We start from the raw sequence: 26,559 nt of genomic DNA, 5'->3' as shown, positions 1-26,559 counted from the left end.
ATAACATGGCAGTTGGGCAGGAGACAGGTAAGACAATCTAAACCTACTCCTTATTCACTTGAAACAGAACAAATACACACCATATGTATCTGTATAATCTATATCCTGGCTGCTGCATTCACTCACCGCCCTTGCATAAACTCTTTAAACTCCATCCATATCGGCCCCGCTGTCCTTGCCTCTCCTATGTATAGCACTCATGCTCTGTTCACATTGCTTAACAGCGCAGATCCATTCAGTCCCACCATCCAACACAAAAGACGCTCTCACAAATCACTTAACCATCTGCTCACTCTTTCTATCCTCCTTCTCCTAGTCGCTGGAGACATCTCTCCAAACCCCGGCCCCCCATGTTATAGCCAGTCAAACCTCCCAACTGCTACACCCAGAAACCCCTCTAACCTTATTAATATTCCATGCATGCCTTCTGTCTCTTTCAATTGTGCTCTTTGGAATTCTCGCTCTGTGTGTAATAAACTCTCCTTCACCCATGATTACTTCCTTTCTAAGGCTCTTAATCTCCTGGCTCTTACTGAAACCTGGATCCAGCAGTCAGACACAACCGCTGCTGCTGCTCTCTCCTATGGTGGACTACACTTTTCTCATACCCCAAGATCAGACAACAGAGCAGGTGGAGGCGTTGGGCTGCTCCTTTCACCCAAATGTACCTTCCAAGTTATCTCCCAAGTACCCTCACTTGTATTCCCTTCCTTTGAGGTCCATGCTGTCAGACTCTACGTCCCCTTCTCCATGCGAGTGGCGGTGGTGTATCGTCCTCCTGGCCCCTCTCATCAGTTCCTGGATCACTTTGCCACCTGGCTTCCACACTTTCTCTCCTGTGACACCCCCACCCTTATCATGGATGATTTCAACATCCCCATTGCTTCTCCCCTTTCCCTGTCTGCTTCTCACCTTTTATCTCTAACCTCCTCTTTCGGCCTCTCGCAGCATACTAACTCTCCAACGCATGAAGATGGAAACTCCCTTGACTTGGTCTTCTCCCGGCTTTGCTCAGTGGATGATTTCACAAACACCCCTCTCCCGCTCTCTGACCACAACCTTCTTTCATTCTCTATCAAGAACTGCCATCCCACTCAGGTCACCCCCACTTTCCACACTTATAGAGACATACAGGCCATTAACACCCAGAAACTTATGAAGAACTTGCAGTCCTCATTGGCCCCAATCTCCTCCATCTCATGTCCTGATTCTGCTCTGAACCATTACAATGAAACCCTGCAAAGTGCCCTGGATGAAGCTGCTCCTCCTATACATAGAGCAACTCGACACAGACGGCGACAACCGTGGCACACGCTGCAAACACGCTTCCTGCAGCGATGCTCCAGGTGCGCCGAACGTCTGTGGAGAAAATCTAATCTACCCGAAGATTTCATCCATTATAAGTTCATGCTAAAAACATACAACTCTGCCCTTCACCTCTCCAAACAAACCTATTTCAACACCCTCATCACCTCACTGTCCAATAACCCTAAACGTCTCTTCGACACTTTCCAGTCCCTACTCAACCCAAGAGAGCAGGCCCCAACCACAGATCTCCGCGCTGACGATCTGGCCAATTACTTCAAAGAAAAAATTGACCACATTCGACAGGAAATCATCTCCCAATCTCTTCATACCAGGCACTGTCCTCCCTCCCCCACTGCATCTAGTTCACTCTCTGACTTTGAACCAGTTACTGAAGAAGTAAGCAGGCTCCTTGCATCTTCTCGCCCGACCACTTGCACCAGTGACCCCATTCCGTCACATCTCCTCCAGTCCCTTTCCCCGGCTGTCACCTCTCACATAACAAAAATATTCAACCTTTCCCTCACTTCCGGTATTTTTCCCTCCTCATTTAAGCATGGCATCATACATCCATTACTTAAAAAACCCTCCCTCGACCAAAACTGTGCCGCTAATTATAGACCTGTCTCTAATCTTCCCTTCATCTCTAAACTCCTGGAACGCCTGGTCCACTCCCGTCTTACCCGCTATCTCTCAGATAACTCTCTTCTCGACCCTCTTCAATCTGGCTTCCGCTCTTTACACTCTACTGAAACTGCCCTCACTAAAGTCTCTAATGACCTACTAACAGCTAAATCTAATGGTCACTACTCCATGCTAATTCTATTGGATCTTTCCGCAGCATTCGACACTGTGGATCATCAGCTCCTCCTCACTATGCTCCGCTCCATCGGCATCAAGGACACCGTTCTCTCTTGGTTCTCCTCCTATCTCTCTGACCGATCCTTCACTGTACGTTTTGCTGGTTCCTCCTCCTCTCACCTTCCCCTTACTGTTGGGGTTCCTCAAGGATCAGTCCTAGGCCCCCTCCTCTTCTCTTTGTATACTGCCCCTATTGGACAAACAATCAGTAGATTTGGGTTCCAGTACCATCTCTATGCTGATGACACCCAATTATACACCTCTTCTCCTGCTTTCACTCCGACCTTCTTAGAAAACACCAGTGATTGTCTTACCGCTGTCTCTAACATCATGTCCTCCCTCTATCTGAAACTGAACCTGTCAAAAACTGAACTCTTCGTGTTCTCTCCCTCTACTAACCTACCTTTGCCTGAAATTGCCATCTCCGTGTGCGGTTCAATCATTACTCCAAAGCAACATGCCCGCTGCCTTGGGGTCATCCTTGATTCCGAGCTGTCATTCACCCCCCACATCCGATCACTGGCTCGCTCTTCTTATCTGCATCTCAAAAACATTTCTAGAATTCGCCCTTTTCTTACTTTCGACTCTGCAAAAACTCTTACTGTTTCTCTTATTCATTCCCGTCTGGACTATTGTAACTCTGTACTAATCGGCCTCCCTCTTACCAAACTCTCCCCGCTCCAATCTGTCCTGAATGCTGCTGCCAGGATCATATTCCTCACCAACCGTTACACCGATGCCTCTACCTTGTGCCAGTCATTACACTGGCTACCCATCCACTCCAGAATCCAGTACAAAACTACTACCCTCATCCACAAAGCACTCCATGGCTCAGCACCACCCTACATCTCCTCTCTGGTCTCAGTCTACCACCCTACCCGTGCCCTCCGCTCCGCTAATGACCTCAGGTTAGCATTCTCAATAATCAGAACCTCCCACTCCCGTCTCCAAGACTTTACACGTGCTGCGCCGATTCTTTGGAATGCACTACCTAGGTTAATACGATTAATCCCCAATCCCCACAGTTTTAAGCGTGCCCTAAAAACGCATTTGTTCAGACTGGCCTACCGCCTCAACGCATTAACCTAACTATCCCTGTGTGGCCTATTAAAAATAGAAAAAAAACAACAACACATAATCAGGTTCCTTGCATCGTGTTCTCATACACTTTATGCAGTTAATAGCCCTCTGTGTCTGTACTGCTACATACTTAGGCTGTTAACTGGTTCATGCAGCTTTACATGAACACCCGAGCCTTACACTATGGCAGGTCCAAATAACTAAAGCAATTGTTACCATCCACCTCTCGTGTCTCCCCTTTTCCTCATAGTTTGTAAGCTTGCGAGCAGGGCCCTCATTCCTCCTGGTATCTATTTTGAACTGTGATTTCTGTTATGCTGTAATGTCTATTGTCTGTACAAGTCCCCTCTATAAGTTGTAAAGCGCTGCGGAATATGTTGGCGCTATATAAATAAAAATTATTATTATTATTAGTGTTTTTAAGCACTTAATGGTATACAAGCTCTTCTGTGGAACCAGTTGGCCTGGCCTTTACTATGCTCAAGCATCAACCAGCTTAAGGCATTCATGATATTCTCGCTGGTTTACCAGTTGTTCTTCAATGGACCACCTTCGGTTTAGTATTAACCACTGTATACTTTAAAAACGCCTATAGACCATGCTGTTTTGGAGATTATAATTTGGCCCTTGTCAAAGTCTCTCAGATCTTGCACTTGCCTATTTTTCTTGCTTAAAACATGTCAGCTTGAAGTACTGACTTGCTGGTTTCCTTATTGCATGGATCCCACCCTTCTGATGTACAGCATGAAAATCAGATATTACTATTTTAGTACACATAATGTAATAAATGAAGGAAACGTATACCTGTGGTAGTGCTCGGACTGATGTGATGCCATGCTCAGATTGATTGGCTTTCACGCTGTATCCATTCCTTCTATTAAGTATGTGTAGACATGCTAATAACCGAAGATGCCTATTAAACCCATCAGCCACGCCCATGTTTCTGACAGGTGGCGCTCTACACAATGCAAAACCAAAAATCCAAGATTGCGCAACAAAACAATACTCCGGCGGTTTGCTTAGTGCATAGTTCTTATCTGACGAGCCATTGGCTTTCTGTTCCACTGACAATGTTGGACCTTCCACAATATCTAAAATGTCATCCAGCTCGTGTGCAGATAGTACTTCCATCCGTTTCTGTGAAAAAAATACAAAACAAGAATTATTTTTGCATCATCAGAGCAATTTTTTAGATTCTACTGATGGAAAATACGGTCTCCTGCTACAGCTCATTTTCGTTTTGTTTTTTTCTCTATCTTTTAAAGACCAAAACTTTTTTTTCCTGCTGATAGATGAGGGCTTGTGCTTGTGAGACAAGTTATAGCTTTGAAAGACAGCATGTAATATACTGAAAAAACTGGCAGAACATTATTTGTGGGATAAATGGAGAGAGATAACATAAGTCCACCTTTGTTGCTCAGGTTTCATTCTTAGGCTACTTTCACACATCAGGTTTTTGCTGTCAGACACAATCCGGCGAATTTTGAAAAAACGGATGTGGCAAAATTTGCCGCTAGATCTGTTTTTTCCTCATGGACTTGTATTAGCGCCGAATGGCCTCACGTTTCATCAGTTTTTTGCCAGATCCGTCGAAAAAGCGTTTTCCGGTGGCCGAGAAAACGTACATAGGAACGTTTTTTCTGTCCATCGAAAAACTGGATAGCGACGGTTCTGACAGAAAACGGGTGAAACGTGACGTGAGGTTAAATTATGAATCTGGCATTTCCCATTCTGGAGTCTCGCGCTCTCCTCCCCGGACCAGCTAGTTGGATCCGGCAAAATAACGGATCCGTTGCATCAGTTTTTCACAATTTGCAAAGGATCTGTTTTTTTTTCAAAAGCAGCTGGATTCAGCCTGACGGTGAAAACCTGATGTTTGAAAGTACTTGCGGTGTGGTAAAAATGACACGTTAAAGCAGATTGGTCCCCAGGATACACAATAGAGACTGCAGATGTCATTAAATAGACTCATGAGAATCGTGTACTTACTCTGAAAATCCATGTCAGAATGGCTGCATGAAACGCACTCGTCAAATTATCATTTTAACATAAGGTAAGTTTAAATTTAGAAGAGATTATGCAGCCATTCTGATATGGATTTCCAAAGTAAGTACACAAGCCTCACCCGGTGAGAGCCAATGAAAAATGTATGCAATTTGTAGAATCTGGAGACAAATATGCTTTAACTTTATTCCGCGGGGGAAAATAAAGTGGGATTGTGCTGCTATATTCTGAAACAAGCAGTTTTCTGTTAATTGAGCTGTGTGATTTCTTGCGTTTTTTTTCGGGATACGCTATAATTTTTATTGGCAGCATTTTGAGGTAGATAATATTTGCAGGAATCAGAGTTCATTGTGTGAGATAAATAATGTGATTTATATAAAAAAAAAACCATTTATGAACATTGCGATAAAAAAAGGATTTTTGTGTATGGAATTAGAAAAATGACTTTCATTCTCTTATGATGGACAGCATGCGACCACGGCAGAACTAGCAGGTTCAGTTATGTTGTGGGACACATTCCCTACTCCTAGCTAACCTTTGAAAATCCTTACCTTCCACTTTATCCATGTTCTCTTGATGATAGAAGCTGCCTTGTTGATTTTGTCAATATGCTTCCTGGTAAGCCAGCTTCTGATCACTGTGCGGATGCAGAAGAATAATATAAAGACATATTAATAATATTGTGTAATTGATAGCGGAATATAAGCCACCCAACCATGGCATCACTGTACCTGCTTGGATAGTTATAGCAGCTCTTCTTTGTCTGGTCAGTTTTCCATGTCTGTATCGTCTCCAACAACACTGAATAGTTAATGCCCGTTCAGAAAGTGCGCCTGTTCTTTGTTTTTCAAGTACATCTACCTGATAAATATTAAGTAGGATTTCTGTAATAAATTGGTCTTTCAAAGCACAATTGAAAATCTATTTACCATTTTCCATTCAAGTGAAGAACATTATTTTACTTACCATAAAGTGCGTCAGAAATACTTTTGTGGTACCGCAGTGTGCTAATGTATTACTGGATGGATACAGTTTTGACAAAACCATTTGTATAATGTTTTGTGATTTCAGTCGTATTTCATCCCCATCAATGACTAGCGGAATACCTGCAAGGAGGAGAAAGTTGTGAGAATAAATAATGTAATAATTAAAGGAGTGGGTCCGAAACTACCACAATACAGATTTTCATCCTAAATGTCCCTCTATTTATTTTACTAATATAATAGTTTTTCTAATATGGTATACGGTAAGTAAAAAGTCCCTACCCTCTCTCTCTCTCTCTAATTTAACCAAATAAAAGCGTATTTATTTTAATTTATTTTTACTGAGACTTAATTCGAGCATACCCAGTGCATGCTGGGATACTCAAACGAGATGTCATCAGGGGGCAGGTGCTGCGGTCACTTCGGCAGCCTCTGTCTCCATCATGAAATGAAGTGTCAGCCTCTGGCCCCCTGATGATGTCCCATTAGAGGGTCCCAGCATGCATTGGGGATTCTTAAAGCAAGAGAGAGAGAGAGATTTAGGATATTCTTTGTTAATGAGTGAAAACTACCATAAAACACTAGCAATAATATACTAACAGATGAAAGATTGATAACAAGTGAAGGATTATCAACAATGTATTGGAAAAAAGTAGAGATTTCTTGCAACCATCAAAGTTCCTTGACTCAGGCTTGATCTCCTGCAATGATTTTCTATCATAAATGCAAGATAAGTTTTAAAGAGAAACCATCAAAAGTGACCATATTTTGCTTTTATTTAATTCCTACTGCACCTCCCGAGTATTGTGTTTTTTTTCTTTTATTCTGCCAGAGTTCCAGAGATGTGGGACTTTTTATTTAGTGCTTCTTGTTATTGTCTTTACCAAGGGTTCGTCACAGTGTAATAATGCAGAGCAGTCTAAACAAATACCCCAAACAATCTAGCAAGAACATTAGGGTACAAAAAGGAAAATTTTACATATTACATTTTGCATTAACATTATTATGCAAATAGCTCTTTCCCAGACAATGAGAACATCAACTCTAGTGTCATCCATTGGGAGTTGCAATCTTAAAAGTCAATATCGACTCTTTAGGAGGGCCTTGCTACATAAACAGCAGCCTTGCAGCGCTGGAGTCCTGGGTTCTAATCCCACCTTGGACAACATCTGCAAAGAGTTTGTATGTTCTCTCCGTGTTTGCGTGGGTTTCCTCCGGGCACTCCGGTTTCCTCCCACATTCCAAAGACATACTTATAGGGAATTTAGATTGTGAGCCCCATCGGGGACAGCGATGATGATGTGTGCAACCTGTAAAGCGCTGCGTAATATGTTAGCGCTATATAAAAATAAAGATTATTATTATAACTCCAAGAACCCAAACTGGAAACTCCATTTGCAAGCATGTGTTTCTGGGGTTTTCCCCTCATCAGTGCAAAGCAGGAAAACGGACTGGTTGGTTAGGAGAGAGGATTTGACAGTTATTCTAAGGGTTACCATTTCTCTTTGTGCAGACCTATGGGCCATGCAATGCTCCCTGAGAAATTATTCATGCAAATAGCCTCTTCACAGAGGAAGAGAGTCCCTACTAGAAATTGACTTTCAGGATTGCTATGTCCTTGAAGTGGCACGAGTCCCTGCGCTCTTTTTGTATGAAGAGGCTATTACCATAATATTAGTAATTATTTCAATTATTTTAAGCATGCGAGTTGTTTAGTAATCTTATACACATAAATATATAAAATAGGAGATATTCTACTGTGGCATGTAATAGTTTGGGCACCCCATGTCAAAATTACGGATATTGTGAACAGTTAAGCAAGTTGAAGATGAAATGAGCTCTAAAAGGCCTAAAATTAAGAATGGCACATTCCCTTTGTACTTTAGGCAAGAAATATATATTGTAATTTACATTTTAAGGGAAACCGTCCCGTCCCCCCACCCGGGACGTGTATAACCTATTAATATGGGCATACAGGTGATATGCTAGTCCTAACATTTCTATCTGAATGTTTCATAGTAGCGCTTTTATTGTTGATAAAAGTTTCTTCCAGGCTCCGGTATGTACGGTGCCTAGAAAAAATCCCTGCCTCCTGATTTCATTATAATATCACTCTTCTCCCTCACATGTCACACTGCCCAGTGACGCGCAGCTGTGGCACCTGAATCCCGCGTCTGCACCCTGCACCCCTCCACACTCATTACCTTTATCTCCCTTTTATGGGCAGTGTATTCAGGGATCTTCGGCGCAGGCTCCGGGGCTCCCACCCTGTATAGTCTTCGCTAGAAACCGGGTGTGTATATATACACATGGTTCCTAGCAATGACTATGCAGGGAGGAAGAGGGGAGAGCACCTTATCGTCGTGTCACTGGAGCGGAAGTCACAGTGACTCGCCTGCACAGAAGATCCCTGAATACACTGCCCATAGAAGGCAGGAAAGGGTATGGATTGTGGAGGGAGTGGAAGGCGCAGGCACGGGATTCAGACACCACAACTGAACATCACAAGACACTGATGTGCTTGGGAGAGGGGTGATATTATAATGAAGACAGGAGACAGGCATTTCTTCCAGGCACCGCACACCCAGGAGCCTGGAAGAAATCCTTAGCATAAAGAAATTAAATAAGTTTTCTCAACAACAAGACCGCTAATATGAGGCATACAGGTAGAACTAGTTTATCATTGTTTGTTTCCAGGACTTGTTTCCAAAATGCATCAAGCTTGTTTAGATGTTCTTTTGCATACTTATGCTCTGAATTTTATGGTGGTGACACAGGAGAGGTTTTCTGCTGATAACTCTTCCATGTAGGCCATATTTGTGCAGGTGTCTCTTAGCAGTAGAACAATGTACCACAACTCCAGAGTCAGCTAAATCTTTCTGAAGGTCTTTTGCAGTCAAACTGGGATTCTGATTTGTATCTCTAGAAATTCCAATAGTAGTTCTCACAACCTTATCTTGACCTCCACTATTCCTGTTAACTGCTGTTTTTTAACCCCTTCCCGACCTGTGACACCACGTAGGCATCATGAAAGTCGGTGCCATTCTGACCTGTGACGCCTATGTGGCGTCATGGCAGGATCGCGTTCCTGTAGATCGGGTGAAAGGGTTAACTGAAATTTCAGGTCAGGGACAGGGGGAGTAGTACTTGAGCCCAGGGGGGTGGCTTGCCCCCCCCGTGGCTACGATCGCTCTGATAGGCTGTTGAAAGTGAAACAGTCAATCAGAACAATCGTAATATTTTACCAATGAAAATTTGTAAAATATTACAATCAGTGGCGTAACTACAAAGTTATGGGCCCCGGTGCGAACTTCCAAATGGGGCCCCCCCCTACCCCACCCCCTACCCCCCCCCCTACCCCCCCCTACCCCCCCACCTTCCCCCGCCCCCACAACCCCCCCACCTTCCCCCGCCCCGCTTCCCCTAGATACGCCTCGGACTGTTGCAGGAATCTCCTGCACTGCAACATGGTGTTGGGTGCCAGCACAGCCCACACAGTGGTATATCCAGCACAGCCCGCACAGTGGTATATCCAGCACAGCCCGCACAGTGGTATATCCAGCACAGCCCGCACAGTGGTATATCCAGCACAGACCGCACAGTGGTATATAGAGCACAGCCCGCACAGTGGTATATCCAGCACAGACCGCACAGTGGTATATCCAGCACAGACCTCACAGTGGTATATCCAGCACAGCCCTCACAGTGGTATATCCAGCACAGCCCGCACAGGGGTATATACAGCACAGCCCGCACAGGGGTATATACAGCACAGCCCGCACAGGGGTATATACAGCACAGCCAGCACAGGGGGTATATAGAGCACAGCCCTCACAGTGGTATATCCAGCACAGACCGCACAGTGGTATATCCAGCACAGCCCTCACAGTGGTATATCCAGCACAGACCGCACAGTGGTATATCCAGCACAGACCGCACAGTGGTATATCCAGCACAGCCCGCACAGTGGTATATACAGCACAGCCCGCACAGGGGTATATACAGCACAGCCCGCACAGGGGTATATACAGCACAGCCCGCACAGGGGTATATACAGCACAGCCAGCACAGGGGGTATATACAGCACAGCCCTCACAGTGGTATATCCAGCACAGCCCGCACAGTGGTATATACAGCAGAGCCCGCACAGTGGTATATACAGCACAGCCCGCACAGTGGTATATACAGCACAGCCCGCACAGTGGTATATACAGCACAGCCCGCACAGTGGTATATACAGCACAGCCCGCACAGTGGTATATACAGCAGAGCCCGCACAGTGGTATAAACAGCACAGCCCGCACAGTGGTATAAACAGCACAGCCCGCACAGTGGTATATACAGCACAGCCCGCACAGTGGTATATACAGCAGAGCCCGCACAGTGGTATATACAGCACAGACCGCACAGTGGTATATAGAGCACAGCCCGCAGTGGTATATAGAGCACAGCCCGCACAGTGGTATATAGAGCACAGCCCGCACAGTGGTATATACAGCAGAGCCCGCACAGGGATATATACAGCAGAGCCTGCACAGTGGTATATAGAGCACAGCCCGCACAGTGGTATATACAGCAGAGCCCGCACAGGGATATATAGAGCACAGCCCGCACAGTGGTATATCCAGCAGAGCCCGCACAGTGGTATATACAGCACAGCCCGCACAGTGGTATATACAGCACAGCCCGCACAGTGGTATATACAGCACAGCCCGCACAGTGGTATATACAGCACAGCCCGCACAGTGGTATATACAGCAGAGCCCGCACAGTGGTATATACAGCAGAGCCCGCACAGTGGTATATACAGCAGAGCCCGCACAGGGATATATACAGCAGAGCCCGCACAGGGATATATACAGCAGAGTCCCCACAGGGGTATATACAGCAGAGCCCGCACAGGGATATATAGAGCACAGCCCACATCTCATCTCATCCCCCCCCCGATAATGGCCCCACAGTCCGGTTAAAAAGAAAAAAAAAAAAAAAACTCTCCTCACCTTTCCTTTTGCCCGCGCTGCTCCTGGCGGCTGAAGTCTGCCCAGGACACTGCAGGTGCGCGATGATATGACGTCATCGCGCACCCGCAGTGTACTGTCAGAGGCAGAGCGGGGAATGATGGGAGAGGAAGCGTCAGGTGACGCTCTCTCCTCCCATCATTGCATTGAACTATACCGGTGTCATAGACGCCGGTATAGTTAAATGCGGCGGCGGCGGCGGCGGCACTGGGGGGGGTTCCGGGGGAGGAACAGTGCAGCGGCCCACTACTGGCATCGGCTCTTCTGGCATTTGCCAGAAGTGCCCGATGGCCAGCCTGGCCCTGCTCAGACCTGCCGGCCCGGGGCCCCTGACCTGCGGGGCCCGGTCGCAATGGCGACCGCTGCGACCGCGGTAGTTACGCCCCTGATTACAATCCAGCCATGGCCGATGCTGCAATATCATCGGCCACGGCTGGAGACCCCGATCTGCCCCCACCACCGACTGACGGTGGCGATCTGCACCCGCCGTCAGTGTTCCCTACCCTCCCTTATGTCCTCCGCTGCAATCATCTCCCCTCCTCTCCCCTCCGTCCTGTCTGGCACCCCCCCGCTGTCTGATCCCACCCCCCGTACCTCCGGAGTCCCGGGGTCCCTCCCGGTGTCTGTCCGGCTTCTAGTGTGGGTGCCGCCATCTTCCAAAATGGCGGGCGCATGCGCAGTGCGCCCGCTGAATCTGCCGGCCGGCAGATTCATTCATTCATTTTGATCACTGTGATAGATCATATCACAGTGATCAAAATAAAAAAAATAATAAATAAACCCCCCCTTTATCGCCCCCATAGGTAGGGTACATAATTAAATAAAGAAAATATATTTATTTTTATTCTTAGAATTAGGGTAAGGGTTAGAATTAGGGTTAGGGTTGCAATTAGGGTTACAGTTAGAATTAGGGTTAGGGTTAAAATTAGGCTATGTGCACACGGTGGCTGTGGACCCGCAGCGGATTGGCCACTGCGGATTCGTAGCAGTTTTCCATCATGTTTACAGTACCATGTAAACCTATGGAAAACCAAATCCGCTGTGCCCATGGTGTGGAAAATACCGCTCGGATTCCGCAGCGTTTTACACCTGTACCTGTATAGGAATCCGCTGGTGAAATCTGCACAAAATCCTGGAAATCCGCGGTAAATCCGCAGGTAAAACGCAGTGCGTTTTACCTGTGGATTTTTCAAAAACTGTGCAGAAGAATCCGCACACAAATCCGCAACGTGGGCACATAGCCCTAGGGTTGGAATTAGAGTTAGGGTTGGAATTAGGGTTAGGGTTGGAATTAGGGTTAAGATTAGGGTTAGGGGTGTGTTGGGGTTAGGCTTGTGGTTAGGGTTATGGTTGGAATTAGGGTTGTGTTGGGGTTAGGGGTGTGTTAGGGTTAGGGTTGTGATTAGGGTCATGGTTAGAGTTGGGATTAGGGATGTGTTGGGGTTAGTGTTGGAGTTAGAATTGAGGGGTTTCCACTGTTTAGGCACATCAGGGGGTCTCCAAACACGACACGGCGCTACTATTGATTCCAGCCAATCTTGCGTTCAAAAAGTCAAATGGTGCTCCCTTCCGAACCCCGTTGTGTGCCCAAAAAGTGGTTTACCCCCAGATATGGGGTACCAGCATACTCAAGACAAACTGGACAACAACCTTTGGGGTCCAATTTCTCCTGTCATCCTTGTGAAAATAAAAAATTGCTGGCTAAAAAAATCATTTTTGAGGAAAGAAAAATGATTTTTATTTTCACGGCTCTGCGTTATAAACTTCTGTGAAGCACTTGGGGGTTCAAAGTGTTCACCACACATCTAGATAAGTTCCTTGGGGGGTCTAATTTCCAAAATGGGGTCACTTGTGGGGGGTTTCTACTGTTTAGGCACATCAGGGGCTCTGCAAACGCAACGTGACGCCCGCAGACCATTCCATCAAAGTCTGCATTTCAAAACGTCGCTACTTCCCTTCCGAGCCCTGACGTGTGCCCAAATAGTGGTTTACCCCCACATATGGGGTATCAGCGTACTCAGGGCAAACTGGACAACAACTTTTGGGGTCGAATTTCTCCTGTTACCCTTGTGAAAATAAAAAATTGAGGGCTAAAATATCATTTTTGAGGAAAGAAAAATTATTTTTTATTTTCACGGCTCTGCGTTATAAAGTTCTGTGAAGCACTTGGGGGTTCAAAGTGCTCACCACACATCTAGATATGTTCCTTGGGGGGGGGGGGGGTCTAGTTTCCAAAATGGGGTCACTTGTGTGGGAGCTCCAATGTTTAGGCACACAGGGGCCCTCCAAACGCGACATGGTGTCAGCTAAAGATTGGAGCTAATTTTCCATTCAAAAAATCAAATGGCGCTCCTTCCCTTCCGAACCTTGACGTGCGCCCAAAAAGTGGTTTACTCCCACATATGAGGTATCCGTGTACTCAGGAGACATTGCCCAACACATTTTAGGATCCATTTTATCCTGTTGCCCATGTGAAAATGAAAAAATTGAGACTAAAAGAAAATTTTTATGAAACAGAAAATACTTTTTCATTTTTACGGATCAATTTGTGAAGCACCTGGGGTTTAAAGTGCTCACTATGCATCTAGATAAGTTCCTTGGGGGGTCTAGTTTCCAAAATGGGGTCACTTGTGGGGGAGCTCCAATCTTTAGGCACACAGGGGCTCTCCAAACGCAACATGGTGTCCACTAAAGATTGGAGCCAACTTTTCATTCAAAAAGTCAAATGGCGCTCCTTCCCTTCTGAGCCCTGTCGTGCGCCCAAATAGTGGTTCCCTCCCACATATGAGGTATCGGCGTACTCAGGACAAATTGGACAACAACTTTCGGGCTCCAGTTTCTCCTTTTACTCTTGGTAAAATAAAAAAATTGTTGCTAAAAGATCATTTTTGTGACTAAAAAGTTAAATGTTCATTTTTTCCTTCCATGTTGCTTCTGCTGCTGTGAAACACCTGAAGGGTTAATAAACTTCTTGAATGTGGTTTTGGGCACCTTGAGGGGTGTAGTTTTTAGAATGGTGTCACTTTTGGGTATTTTCAGCCATATAGACCCCTGAAACTGAATTAAAATGTGAAGTAAAGTAGACATGTGGGAAATGTTATTTATTAACTATTTTGCGTCATATAACTCTCTGGTTTAAAGGGAACCTGTCACACCCCCCCAGGCGTTTGAAACTAAAAGAGCCACCTTGTGCAGCAGTAATGCTACATTCTGACATGGTGGCTCTTTTAGTTATTGGTGCTGTAACTGCAGAAATAATCCGTTTTGTAATTAGTCCCAAATACCTTTCTTCAGTCCTGGAGGCAGGCGTTTCCCCCCCTGCTGCAGACGCCACACAGCCATCACTCAAATCTTCTTGGCACCGGGCGCTGCCTCCTCAGCACTGTTTTGAAATGATCCGGCACTCTTTTCTCCTGCCTTGGGCAGGCGCAGTGAGCGCTGCACGTCCTCTGTCCTCATATGCAGTCTAGCTGACTGCGCCTGTGCGGCCGCCCTGCCTGTGAATCCCCGCCCCGCAGTGTCTTCTGATTTATTCTCACTGCGGGGCTGGGATTCACAGGAAGGGCGGCCGCACAGGCGCAGTCAGCTGGGGTGCATATGAGGACAGAGGACGGGCAGTGCTCACTGCGCCTGCCCAAGGCAGGAGAAAAGAGCGCAGGTGCCGGCTAATTTCAAAACAGGGCCGAGGAGGCGGCGCCCGGCGCCCACAAGATTTGATTGACGGCTGTGTGGCATCTGCAGCAGGGGGGGGGAAACACCTGCCTCCAGGACTGAAGAAAGGTATTTGGGACTAATTACAAAACGGATTATTTCTGCAGTTACAGCACCAATAACTAAAAGAGCCACCTTGTCAGAATGCAGCATTACTGCTGCACAAGGTGGCTCTTTTAGTTTCAAACGCCTGAGGGGGGGGGGGGGGTGACAGGTTCGCTTTAACAGAATAAAAATTCCAAATTTGAAAATTGTGAAGTTTTCAAAATTTTCACCAAATTTCCATTTCTTTCACAAATAAACGCAAAAATTATCGACCTAAATTTACCACTAAGGCCTCTTTCACACTTATGTCGGTAGTGTCCCATCGTAATGCGTTGTCGAGATGTAGCGACGGACGTTTAGAAAATAGTGTTAAAACGTACGCAACGTTTCTAGTATTTTGGCGGATGCGCAGCCTGAATTTTTATAGAGTAGAAGGAAGAGAGAGAGAGAGATTGATTTTTCCCAGAGTTGGAAAATGCTTCCAGGCATGCTCAAATGCAAAAACAGGATCAGTCACTGGATTCCTGCTTTTCACAGTGACCGCAGGATCCTGCGTCCATAGATTCCCATTCTGTGGAACGAAATATGATGCAGGAGGTGTCCTGGCACGTTTTTCCACTGCAGACAAAAAAAGTTTCTTTGAACGTTTTTTCCAAAAGACGGGCCGTCAAATTCCGCAGGATCCAGTGCATGACGGACGAAACGTGTGGTCATACGTCGCGATAACTCGCTAATACAAGTCTATGAGAAAATGCAGGATCTCTCATAGACTTGTATTAGCGACGTATCACTATTTGCAGGATCCTGTTTTCTCAAAAACCGACGTATTTAGATGGGAGCTCAAAGACGAAAGTGTGAAAGAGGCCTAGCATGAAGCCCAGTATGTCACGAAAAAACAATCTCAGAATTGCTACGATCCGTTGAAGCGTTCCTGAGTTATTACCTCATAAAGGGACACTGGTCAGAATTGCAAAATATGGCCAGGTCATCAAGGTCAAAATAGGCTGGGTCATGAAGGGGTTAATTAAACTTCAAACTGAGGAAAGGGCAACTTAAAAATGCTTTGCTATCTTCTTATTGCTTTTTCCTGCTGACCTGCACCATTTTAATTTTCAGAATGCTATGCCGCTGCATAGAAGAACCCATGGCTGCAGTTTTTTGGCACAAGATTAGAGGAGGCTAGATTTTTGTAAAGCTGGGAAATTTGCATCACTTAGCTTTTCCTAATGATAAGTGCCCAAACTTGTACATGCCACTGCATCACACTACCCAAAAGTGTTAAAAATATGAAAAAAGGAGATGGAATTGAAAATATAGAAAAAAGAGTGTACTTATAGAGGACCTGTCAATATGTCATTGTTTACCTGGTTGAAATTTTTAACTCTTCATTCTGGGAGTCTTCATGAGAAGCTCTCCCAATTTTCTAAAATACTAGATAACAGATTGTGGAAACAGTGGTATTTTTATCAGGTACATTGAAATAAAGCGAATGTTCCAGCTTCTTCTGAATAAAATATAAATCTTTAATCCAAAATGGTTAAAATAATGCACGCTCCTAGGACCTCACCATGAGCCCCGTGAGGAAAGCGACGCGTTTCGACTACAGCAACAGTCTTTATCCAAGCTAGTCTATCAGGTTTGAACACCGGTATAAATGACCCAAATGCCAATCAAAAGTCTTAAACGAATCTCATGATCGAAAGGTCCTAAAATGTGCAAACTAAAATAAAACGGATCGAACATACTTAACAAATAGAACACAATATGCTACACACCAAAAAGAAGAAATATGTAAAAACAATGTGAAAATAAATACATGCTGCAATATAACAAGTACTAATAATAAAACATTATTTTGTTCTTACAATTAAGACCGTCAGGAAACCTGGTGCCCAACACAAAAACCCAATAAGCTTCACGGGTAAGTAAAAGTCTATGCATGTCACCACCGCGATATGGGTTAATCACCCTCTCTATGCCAGTAACCCGAAAAGATGAAATATCACGTGAATGGTTATCAATAAAATGTTTGGCTGCGGAGGAAACGTTACGATTGGTATTCCTTACATTGGAAATGTCATACAAATGCTCCGAGATACGTTTTTTTAGTTTGCGGATGGTGCACCCTACATAAGCCTTGTTGCATAAAATACAATCAATTTTATACACAACACAACGTGTTACAATTAATAAACCCTTGTATATTAAAGGTATTTGTGTTGTTATAATCAATAAAAGATTTAGTAACAATCATTTGTCTACATGTGGAACAATTCAAGACGTTACATTTATAACTACCTTTGCAACTTAACCAAGTTGATTACGGTCTACCTGAAACAAATACACTGGGTGACAAAATATTCCCCAAAGTAGGTGCTCTATTGGCTACAATGTTGCAGCCCCCCTGCAAAATCTTAGCAAGGATTGGATCCTCATATAAAATTGGAATAGATTTATTAATAATGGCTTTAATATAATTAAATTGAGGGCTGTACTGGAGGCATACAAAAGGTCTATCCGCCCGTTGGTTGGTGTCTGAATTACTTTTTTTGTTACTGTTCTTATTTGTGTCATTAGTTACCCGTGATGCAATAAGATCATCTTGATTTTTGTGGGAAACTATGTTGAGGGCTCTATTTAACATCCAGTTAGGATACCCGCGTTTGTTAAATTTAGCCAAATCCTGTTTGAGAGCATTATTGTTGTTACAATTTCGTTTTAACCTTGCAAACTCTCCAACAGGAATCAATCTAACAGTGTGTTTCGGATGACTACTGTTTGCATGCAGGATGGTGTTACCTGCTAATGGTTTAGAATAGGTTTGTGTTGAGATCAATTGATTAACAATACCCGTGAGCTCTAAAATCCTGGATGTCTCGTGAACAAAAGTGAATCTCATATTGTATTCATTACTGTTGATATAAAAAATGAAATCATGTATGGCAGACACATCGCCCTTCCAAATGATGAGCGTATCGTCGATGTATCTGCCATACCCTCTACCACAACACATCAGACTCTCGCCCACCATCGAAACCTTCAAAAAGAATCTGAAGACCTACCTCTTCCGACAAGCCTACAACCTGCAGTAACCACCGATCAACCAACCGCTGCACGATCAGCTCTATCCTCACCTACTGTATTCTCACCCATCCCTTGTAGATTGTGAGCCTTCGCGGGCAGGGTCCGCTCTCCTCCTGTACCAGTTATGACTTGTATTGTTCAAGATTATTGTACTTGTTTTTATTATGTATACCCCTCCTCACTTGTAAAGCGCCATGGAATAAATGGCGCTATAACAATAAATAATAATAATAATAATACCATAAAATGAAAGATGAAAACTTGTTAGAAACCGCAAACAAAAAATGAAATTCCCAAAACGCCATAACTAAATTTGCCAGGGAAGGGTAAAATTTGGCCCCCATTGCCACACCCGTATGCTGTAAAAAATAATCTTGATCAAAAGAAAAAAAATTATGAGTAAGCAAAAAAGATGTGACTTGTAAAATATATCCAATTAAATCCTGTGATTAACAACTATATTTGCATAAATGAAATTGTAATGCCTCAAGAGCTATATTGTGAGGTAAAGAAATAACATCACAGCTTAACCACGTATAGTCCGGCAACCATTCCTTGTGTGACAAAACATCCAGAACATCCTTATAGTGTCTTTGATATGTCCTGGCACTCTGAGAACCAGCGGTTGCAACAATGAATCAAGCCACTGACCCATGAGTTCATTTGTGGAACCTATGCTGGATACTATGGGACACTTGGGAGGAAATGTACTTTTCTTATGAATTTTGGGCAATCCATGCAAAATTGGTGTGACAGGGTGAGGAACTTTCAAAAAATCTGCTTGCTTGTTAGATATAACACCCAAAGACAGTCCTGCATGACTTTATCCATTTTATTTTTAAAAATAATAGTGGGATCCGCTTTAAGCTTTCTATATGTGGTTTCATCCGACAATAAATTCAGGATTTCATTCCTATATTGCAAAGAATCCAAAATAACTACTCCTCCCTTATCACTCATCTTTATGGTAATGTCCTTCATGTCCTGTATTTGTTTAATGGTACATCTTTGTTTTTTTGTTAGGTTGTTAGTCACATTTGAAACTGGCTCTGTGTATTTGAGATTTTTAAGTTCACGTTCAAGAACCTCCTGGAACCTATTCATGCAATCAGCGCTAGATTGAATAGGATAAAAAAAAAAAAAAGGATTTTGGATTTTTAATTGATCCGATTGATTAATAACATCTTGAGATGTGTCACTATGCCCCTGTAACTCCTGTAGTGTCAATAACGTAATCTGTTCACGAAAATCCAAAGAATGAAACTCGTTGTCTTTGGTCACACAATGATTATTGCGGATATCGACTTCATCAGCCCAAAAATGTTTTTTCACTGTAATGTTACGGACAAATTTGTTAATGTCCAATATAGTCGAAAACAGATTAAAATTGTGATCTGGAACAAAATTCAATCCATAAGATAATATTTTTAATTGGTCAGCAGAAAAAACCCGGGATGACAAATTCAATACATTTTCAGGACTCATTTCGGCGTGAACTTCTTTTGGCGTGTTTGCATGCCAGAATTGCCTTCTGTGTTTCCGGCCACCACGCCTTTTGCGTTTTTTTATCTATTCGCATGCTTAATAGAACTACACCCTGAAGGCTCATTCAAAGAAACGCCGACATGCTGAGACCATTGTCACCAGAGTCCCCTTCATGAGAACTAAAACTGACATATTGTTTATGATGTCTCTTTCTGTTACTTGTGTGTCTCAAAATGGATCTAGTAACAAGTATAGAGATGGCTAGCACACGACTGAGGGAAGTAAGGTGCTAGTGAACGGGAAGTAATCCCATCAATACGTAAAAGTCTATAATCACTGCACACTTTGCAACAAGGTTTCTGCTTCAAAATAACATGTGTTTTTATTTATAAGTGAAGAGGCGACAAGTATACTTGTACTTGTCGCCTCTTCACTTATAAATAAAAACACATGTTATTTTGAAGCAGAAACCTTGTCAAAATGGATCTAGGAGTTCTAGAAAAAGAGTCCCATTTATTCCAGGTGTACACTTTGTTAGATGCATAATCCTCCAAATCGCGCAGAAATTTGCGCTTTTTTCTGAGCATAATCTCATCCTCCAATTTAATCAAATCGTCTTGGGTTTTCTTGAAAAATATGTTCTCATCCAATGAAATATTGCGCAAACTCAATTCTGATTTGGTTTTATCAATGTCTTTTTGTATGTCAGATAATTTGAGTTCTTCATATTTGATGATTAAGCACATTAAATTCAATGAACATGTGCTCAAAATTGAATTCCACTCATTTAAGAAAGCCTCACAAAAATTGGTGGTTTTATTTCTTCTTGATTCTTAATCTCCTTGGGATCATATCTTTTGAGAGCGAGTTCTGCAAAGTTGTCAGATCCCACCAAATCTTAATTTCTTGGATCATAGATTTTTGCAACCGTGTCAGAATGTCCAAAACATCGGAGGAATCATCCTTATCATCCAGTGCATCAGAAAAAACTTGAGCGGCTTTTTGGATGCGACTCCTGACGGAGTCTGCCATAGTGCAGCAACAAAAAGAAAAACCAAGGATAGACGTAAACCTCACAAAATGGTGGGGATGGCGAGTCCACAATTGAAATCAAGGAGCAAAAGAATTAGGTGCACGGCAATCAATGTAAGTATAGAAAAAGAAACAAAAAGCCAGTGTTTATCGTAAGTGCCAAGTCTTCTTTAACCCCTTCATGACCTTGGGATTTTCCGTTTTTTCGTGTTCGTTTTTCACTCCCCTCCTTCCCAGAGCCATAACTTTTTATTTTTCCGTCAATATGGCCATGTGAGGGCTTATTTTTGGCGAAACAAGTTGTACTTTTGAACGACATCATTGGTTTTAGCATGTCGTGTACTAGAAAACGGGAAAAAAATTCCAAGAGCGGTGAAATTGCAAAAAAAAGTGCAATCCCACACTTGTTTTTTGTTTGGCTTTTTTTGCTAGGTTCACTAAATGCTAAAACTGACCTGCTATTATGATTTTCCAGGTCATTACGAGTTCATATAGATAAAAAATAACCTAGTCATGTTTGGTGTCTAAGTGGTGAAAAAAAATTCCAAACTTTGCTAAAAAAAAAAAATTGTGCCATTTTCCGATACCCGTAGCGTCTCCATTTTTCATGATCTGGGGTCGGGTGAGGGCTTAATTTTTGCGTGCCGAGCTGGTATTTTTAGTGATGCCATTTTGGTGCAGATACGTTCTTTTGATCGCCCGTTATTGCATTTTAATGCAATGTCGCGGCGACAAAAAAAAATGTAATCCTGGCGTTTCGAATTTTTTTCTCTCTACGCCCTTTAGCGATCACGTTAATCCTTTTTTTTATTGATAGATCGGGCGATTCTGAACGCGGCGATACCAAATATGTGTAGGTTTGATTTTTTTTTATTGATTTATTTTGAATGGGGCGAAAGGGGGGTGATTTAAACTTTTATATTTTTTTATTTTTTTTCACATTTTTTTAACTTTTTTTTTTTTTTTTTACTTTTGCCATGCTTCAATAGCCTCCATAGGAGGCTAGAAGCTGGCACAACTTGATCGTCTCTGCTATGTAGCTGAATTGCAGGTGTGCTATGAGCGCCGTCCACAGGGTGGCGCTCACAGCTAGCCGGGATCAGTAACCATAGAGGTCTCAAGGACCTCTATGGTTACTATGCAGAAGCATCGCATGTGATCATGTGACGGGGATCGGCGATGCGCTCATTTCCGGCTGGATGCGCCGGGCTCACCGCCGGAGCCCTGCATCAAAGCGGGGTATCTGACCTCGGACGTACTATCCCGTCCGAGGTCAGAAAGGGGTTAATCAGTTCATGAGTAGTGATCAGCAAATATACTCGTTACTCGAGATTTCCCGAGCACGCTCGGGGGTCCTCAGAGTATTTTTTTAGTGCTCGGAGATTTAGTTTTTCTTGCCGCAGCGGAATGATTTACATCTGTTAGTCAGCATAAGTACATGTGGGGGTTGCCTGGTTGCTAGGGAATCCCCACATGTACTTATGCTGGCTAACTGCTCCGAGCACTAAAAAATACTCTGAGGACCCCCGAGCGTGCTCGGGAAATCTCGAGTAACGAGTATATTTGCTCATCACTATTCATGAGTTCATGACCGGGCCACTTTCAGATTTTCGGATTTTACTGTACAGATGCTTTCAACGGCTCTAAAAAAAGTTCTTATTTGGGTATTAGAATAAGTGATGCCCCTTGTTTTTACAGTGCATGGGGCTTAATATTTTATGTCATTTTTATATATTTTTTTTGCTGACATCGGGTTGGGGGGGGGGGGGGATATACAGAAAAAATACATATATTTCTCACACTTTTTATTTATTTTTTTTAATGCCCACAATGGACCACTAAAACATAAACATTTATTTTGCACACTGTGCCACCCATTTGAGTCCAGAGGAGGTAACAGGCTTCCTATCCGTATACACAACAGTGTTCAGCACTATGTGTGCAGGGATTGAGAAGGTAGACATGATAATACATCACATTTGCCTTCTCTGCAGGGTGCCTAGATGTGTCTGACAGCCGGCTCCCTGCCTCCGCAGCTGTACAATGTCCTGCAGCAGCTCTATATGCAGTGATGTTTTAGAAAGTCAGTGCTGAATAGAACGCGGGCTTCCTGGATGTTTATAGTCTATAGGTGGGTCATGACGTAGTTAAAATATAACATTTATTCAGTTAACCAAAAAACTATTATTTGAACTGAAAAATATGTGCCTTTCCCCTCGCAGGATACTAGGGTGCAACTGTGTACCCCCTTACTTACATCATCTGACTGAATGTCCCCAAGTTTATTCCAACCAATCTTGCCATGACAAACTATAAACTCACAACACCATCACAAGTTTACACTACATATAAGGTAGACAATTACCTCGGTTTAATACACTTTTATAAACTCTAGATCCGCAGCTGCAAACAGTAAAGTGATATACATAGAAGGAGAAAAGGAGACAAAAAGAAATGTGAGAGAAAAGTGAAGATATGAGAAAGACAGCTGGTAAGAGAAAAGCTACACAGTATAGTGTAAGTTTAATTGTCACTTTCTAGTAAATCCTAAATTTGATACATCATAAATGTGATACATAAAGCTGTGAATATAGTATACGTGTTGGCTGACAACTATACCCCCAATCCCCCTATACACTGTGTTCCAAATTATTATGCACAAAGAGTTTAGGAGTGATAAGGTTAGAATTTTTTTGTTTGTCATTTAAACTCATTGATGGCGATGTGTGTCAGGGCTCTTTATATCACTGAAAGCAATTGCAGATACCTGTGCCATATTAGTTTGGCAGGTGTGTCCAAATAAAGGGAAGACTACTTAAGAAGGCTGTTCCACATTATTAAGCAGCCTACATTTTTGGCCAAAATGGGATAGAAAAAGGATGTGTTGGCTGCTGAGAAGCAACAAATTGTGGAGTATTTAGGTCAAGGCATGACTACAATCAACATTGCCAAGACACTTCATCATGATCAACGCACATTCAAGAAGTATGTAGCTGATTCCCAGCACACACGAGTGCATGCTGATAGGGAAAAATTGAGGACCCTTTCCAACAGGCAATTGCGTAAGGTTAAAAGAGCAGCTGCAAAAATGCCTGGTCATAGCAGCAGACAAGTTTTTAAAGCTGCTGGTGCCTCCAACGTCCCCAGAACAACAAGATGCAGGGTTTTTCAGAGGTTTGCAGCTGTGTGTAAGCCATCCTGTCGACCACCTCTATCCACTGCACAAAGCAGAAACGGCTCCAGTGGGCCAAACGATACATGAAGCCTGACTTCCAAACTGTTTTGTTCACAGATGAGTGCCGTGCAACGCTCAATGGTCCAGATGGATGGAGTGGAGGATGGCTGGTTGACGGACACCCCATGAAAACACGGCTAAGGCGCCAACAAGGAGGAGGTGGAGTAATGTTTTGGGCTGGAATCATGGGGAGAGAGATTGTCGGCCCCTTTATGATCCCTGAAGGGGTAAAGATGAACTCCATAATCTATGTGGAGTTTCTAAAAACACTTCCAGCCATGGTTCAAGAGGAAGAACCGTGCTTTCCGCAGCAAGATCATTTTCATGCATAATAATGCACCATCTCATGCTGCAAAAAACACATCTGCATCTCTGGCTGCTATGGGCATAAAAGAGGACAAACTTATGGTGTGGCCACCATCTTCCCCTGACCTGAACCCCATTGAGAACCTCTGGAGCATCATCAAAAGGAGTGTCTATGATGGCGGGAGGCAGTTCACATCTAAGCAACAGCTCTGGGAGGGTATTCTGTCCACATGCAAAACAATTGAAGCAGAAACCATCCAAAAACTGACAAATTCAATGGACGAGAGAGTTCAGAAGATTCTTTCAAACAAGGGGTCCTACGTGCAAATGTAACATCACCTAGAATAAAGTTTTCACTTGAAAACTGTTTGATTTCATTTTGTAATAAGCTGATAATGCTCATAACTTCACAATTGACCATTTTTTTGTTCAAAATAAAATAAAAAAGGTTGAAAACTCTGCTGTGCATAATAATTTGGAACATGCATTTTGAGTGTTTATTTTTTTTTAAAAGATACTGTTTTCATAGGCAGTTTGTTCCAAAACATTGCAATTATACTAGAATAGTAGATGACTGGAAAATAACAATGACTGCAATTCAGATAGGTAATTTAGAGAAAATAGGAGGAAATATTATTTGCATAATAATTTGGAACACAGTGTACATGCCCAGCTTGCCTTTACCCAGACAGTTGGCTAATCTAATGTGTATGGCTAACCTTAAAGAGTCTATCAGCAATTTTGATCTTTCAAAACTGCTGACAATGCAATATAGAGGACGAGAGAACAGTGCATACATTCCTGAGGTGATGGTCACGCAAGTACAATGGAGAAATACACATTCTATGGTCTCTGGCATCTGTATCCCAAGGTGTGAGTAGAATGTGTGCGTAGTAAAGATCTCTGCTCCTTTATGGCCGCACTAATGTGCAGCACACCCCATTCACTTGTAATAGGTGCCCTCAATGTTTCTGTGGTTTGGTCACAAGTATTGCGCTACACACTGCTCTATTCTTACTATTGAAACTGGCAGAACTGGCAGAAAGCCCGAACGTAAAAATATTGCCACCACGGCTATGTTCATGTGATTGGCAAATTAGGAAAATGGGTAACATTTTTCATTCCGCCGTATGTGTGGCCTCAGATCTGTGCACTAAACTCTTTTTGCCGTTCAGCTGCTTTATTCAGTCATCCCCTTACATCTGGCCCATTCCAGAGAAGTAGGACATATCACAGTGCAGTCTCCCAATCTTTGCTTAAAGGGGCTGTCCAGTCAAAACCGAGAAGTCTGCAGTTATACATACTTCCACCAGTGGGCGTGGCCTAACTGCATACACTTGTATTGAGCAGAGGTCGCGCCCCGTCTAGTGATGTGGCCGTCTAGTAGGCGTGGTCGACTAGAGGGTGCAGCCTCGCTCCATACAAGTGTATGGCGAGTGAGACCATGCCCACTGGCCGGGAGTATGTATAACACATGAAAGCAGCAAATCCCCGCAGTGAACAGTTGCTGCGATGGGAGGATTCATAAGTTTGCAGTCGCACAGAGTGATTGCAGACTTATCTGTTTTGACCGGACAACCCCTTTAAGTAGGACTATGCTTGTCATCTATTTTCACAGCTTCATATTCTAAAGAATAATAATGCAACATGTATACTACAGGGACTAACATTCATTTACATGATATCCCAGTTTGGAAATTACCTTGACTTGCAGAGTCTTTTCTCATTTGCTTCTTTTCAATTTCTATACTATGCTTAAAGGGTGTAATTACCTCATAGCGTTTTACAAAGCTTTGGAAAGAAATCCTAAAAGATAAAGGAAGATTGCAAGTGTTGGTACTGTTCAATATCCAACAGATGGCAAAAGAGAATTTCCATAGAAAGTTCAATGTTTAACCACTTAAAGGGAATCTGTTGCCAGGTTTTTGCCACCTGGTCTGAGAGCAGCAAAATATGTAAACCGAGACCATGATTCCAGCTTAGAGTAATTTTGATAAAATCACTGTTTTATCAACAGGAGTTTATTAATAGAGGACTAGTTAACCTGCTGCCAATTCATGGGTTCTGTATAACCCAGCCCGCATCATTTATTGGCAGATTTCTGCCTATGCACAGTGTACACAGAAAGCTGTCCATTAGTTAAAAGGGGTGGGGTTATACAACCCCTGGCAAAAATTATGGAATCACCGGCCTTGGAGGATGTTCATTCAGTTGTTTAATTTTGTAGAAAAAAAGCAGATCACATACATGGCACAAAACTAAAGTCATTTCTTTTTTAACTTTTATGGACTTATAACTTGATTCAATATATACTTAAAGTTTTTATCCAGCTGATTGTGCTGAAACTATCCTCATTTTTTCCTCTGTCAGCTGCAATCACTAGCAGGTACGGCACCCACTGGTTTCTAAT

The 26,559-nt window shown here is 43.2% G+C and overlaps 1 protein-coding gene across 5 annotated transcripts in view; it reads right to left on the bottom strand.

Moving 5' to 3' along the window:
- Positions 1-26,559, bottom strand: part of MYO19 (myosin XIX) — a 554,640-nt gene that overhangs the window by 36,349 nt on the left and 491,732 nt on the right. For 4 of the 5 annotated variants that reach the window (XM_077295453.1, XM_077295452.1, XM_077295451.1 and 1 more), the window contains 5 exons: positions 25,852-25,955; positions 6,217-6,356; positions 5,982-6,111; positions 5,802-5,887; positions 4,051-4,383 (listed from right to left, as the gene is read on the bottom strand). In XM_077295453.1, coding sequence (XP_077151568.1) covers positions 4,051-4,383; positions 5,802-5,887; positions 5,982-6,111; positions 6,217-6,356; positions 25,852-25,955 — 793 coding nt within the window. Of the gene's footprint in view, positions 1-4,050; positions 4,384-5,801; positions 5,888-5,981; positions 6,112-6,216; positions 6,357-22,973; positions 23,012-25,851; positions 25,956-26,559 lie in introns of those variants that run through there. The other variant, XM_077295456.1, reaches the window with a different exon arrangement.

The sequence above is a fragment of the Ranitomeya variabilis genome, chromosome 3 (assembly GCF_051348905.1).
Source record: "Ranitomeya variabilis isolate aRanVar5 chromosome 3, aRanVar5.hap1, whole genome shotgun sequence".
NCBI lineage: Eukaryota > Metazoa > Chordata > Amphibia > Anura > Dendrobatidae > Ranitomeya > Ranitomeya variabilis.
The sequence above is the reverse complement of the archived record's forward strand: the minus strand, read 5'-3'. Positions and strand labels throughout refer to the sequence as shown.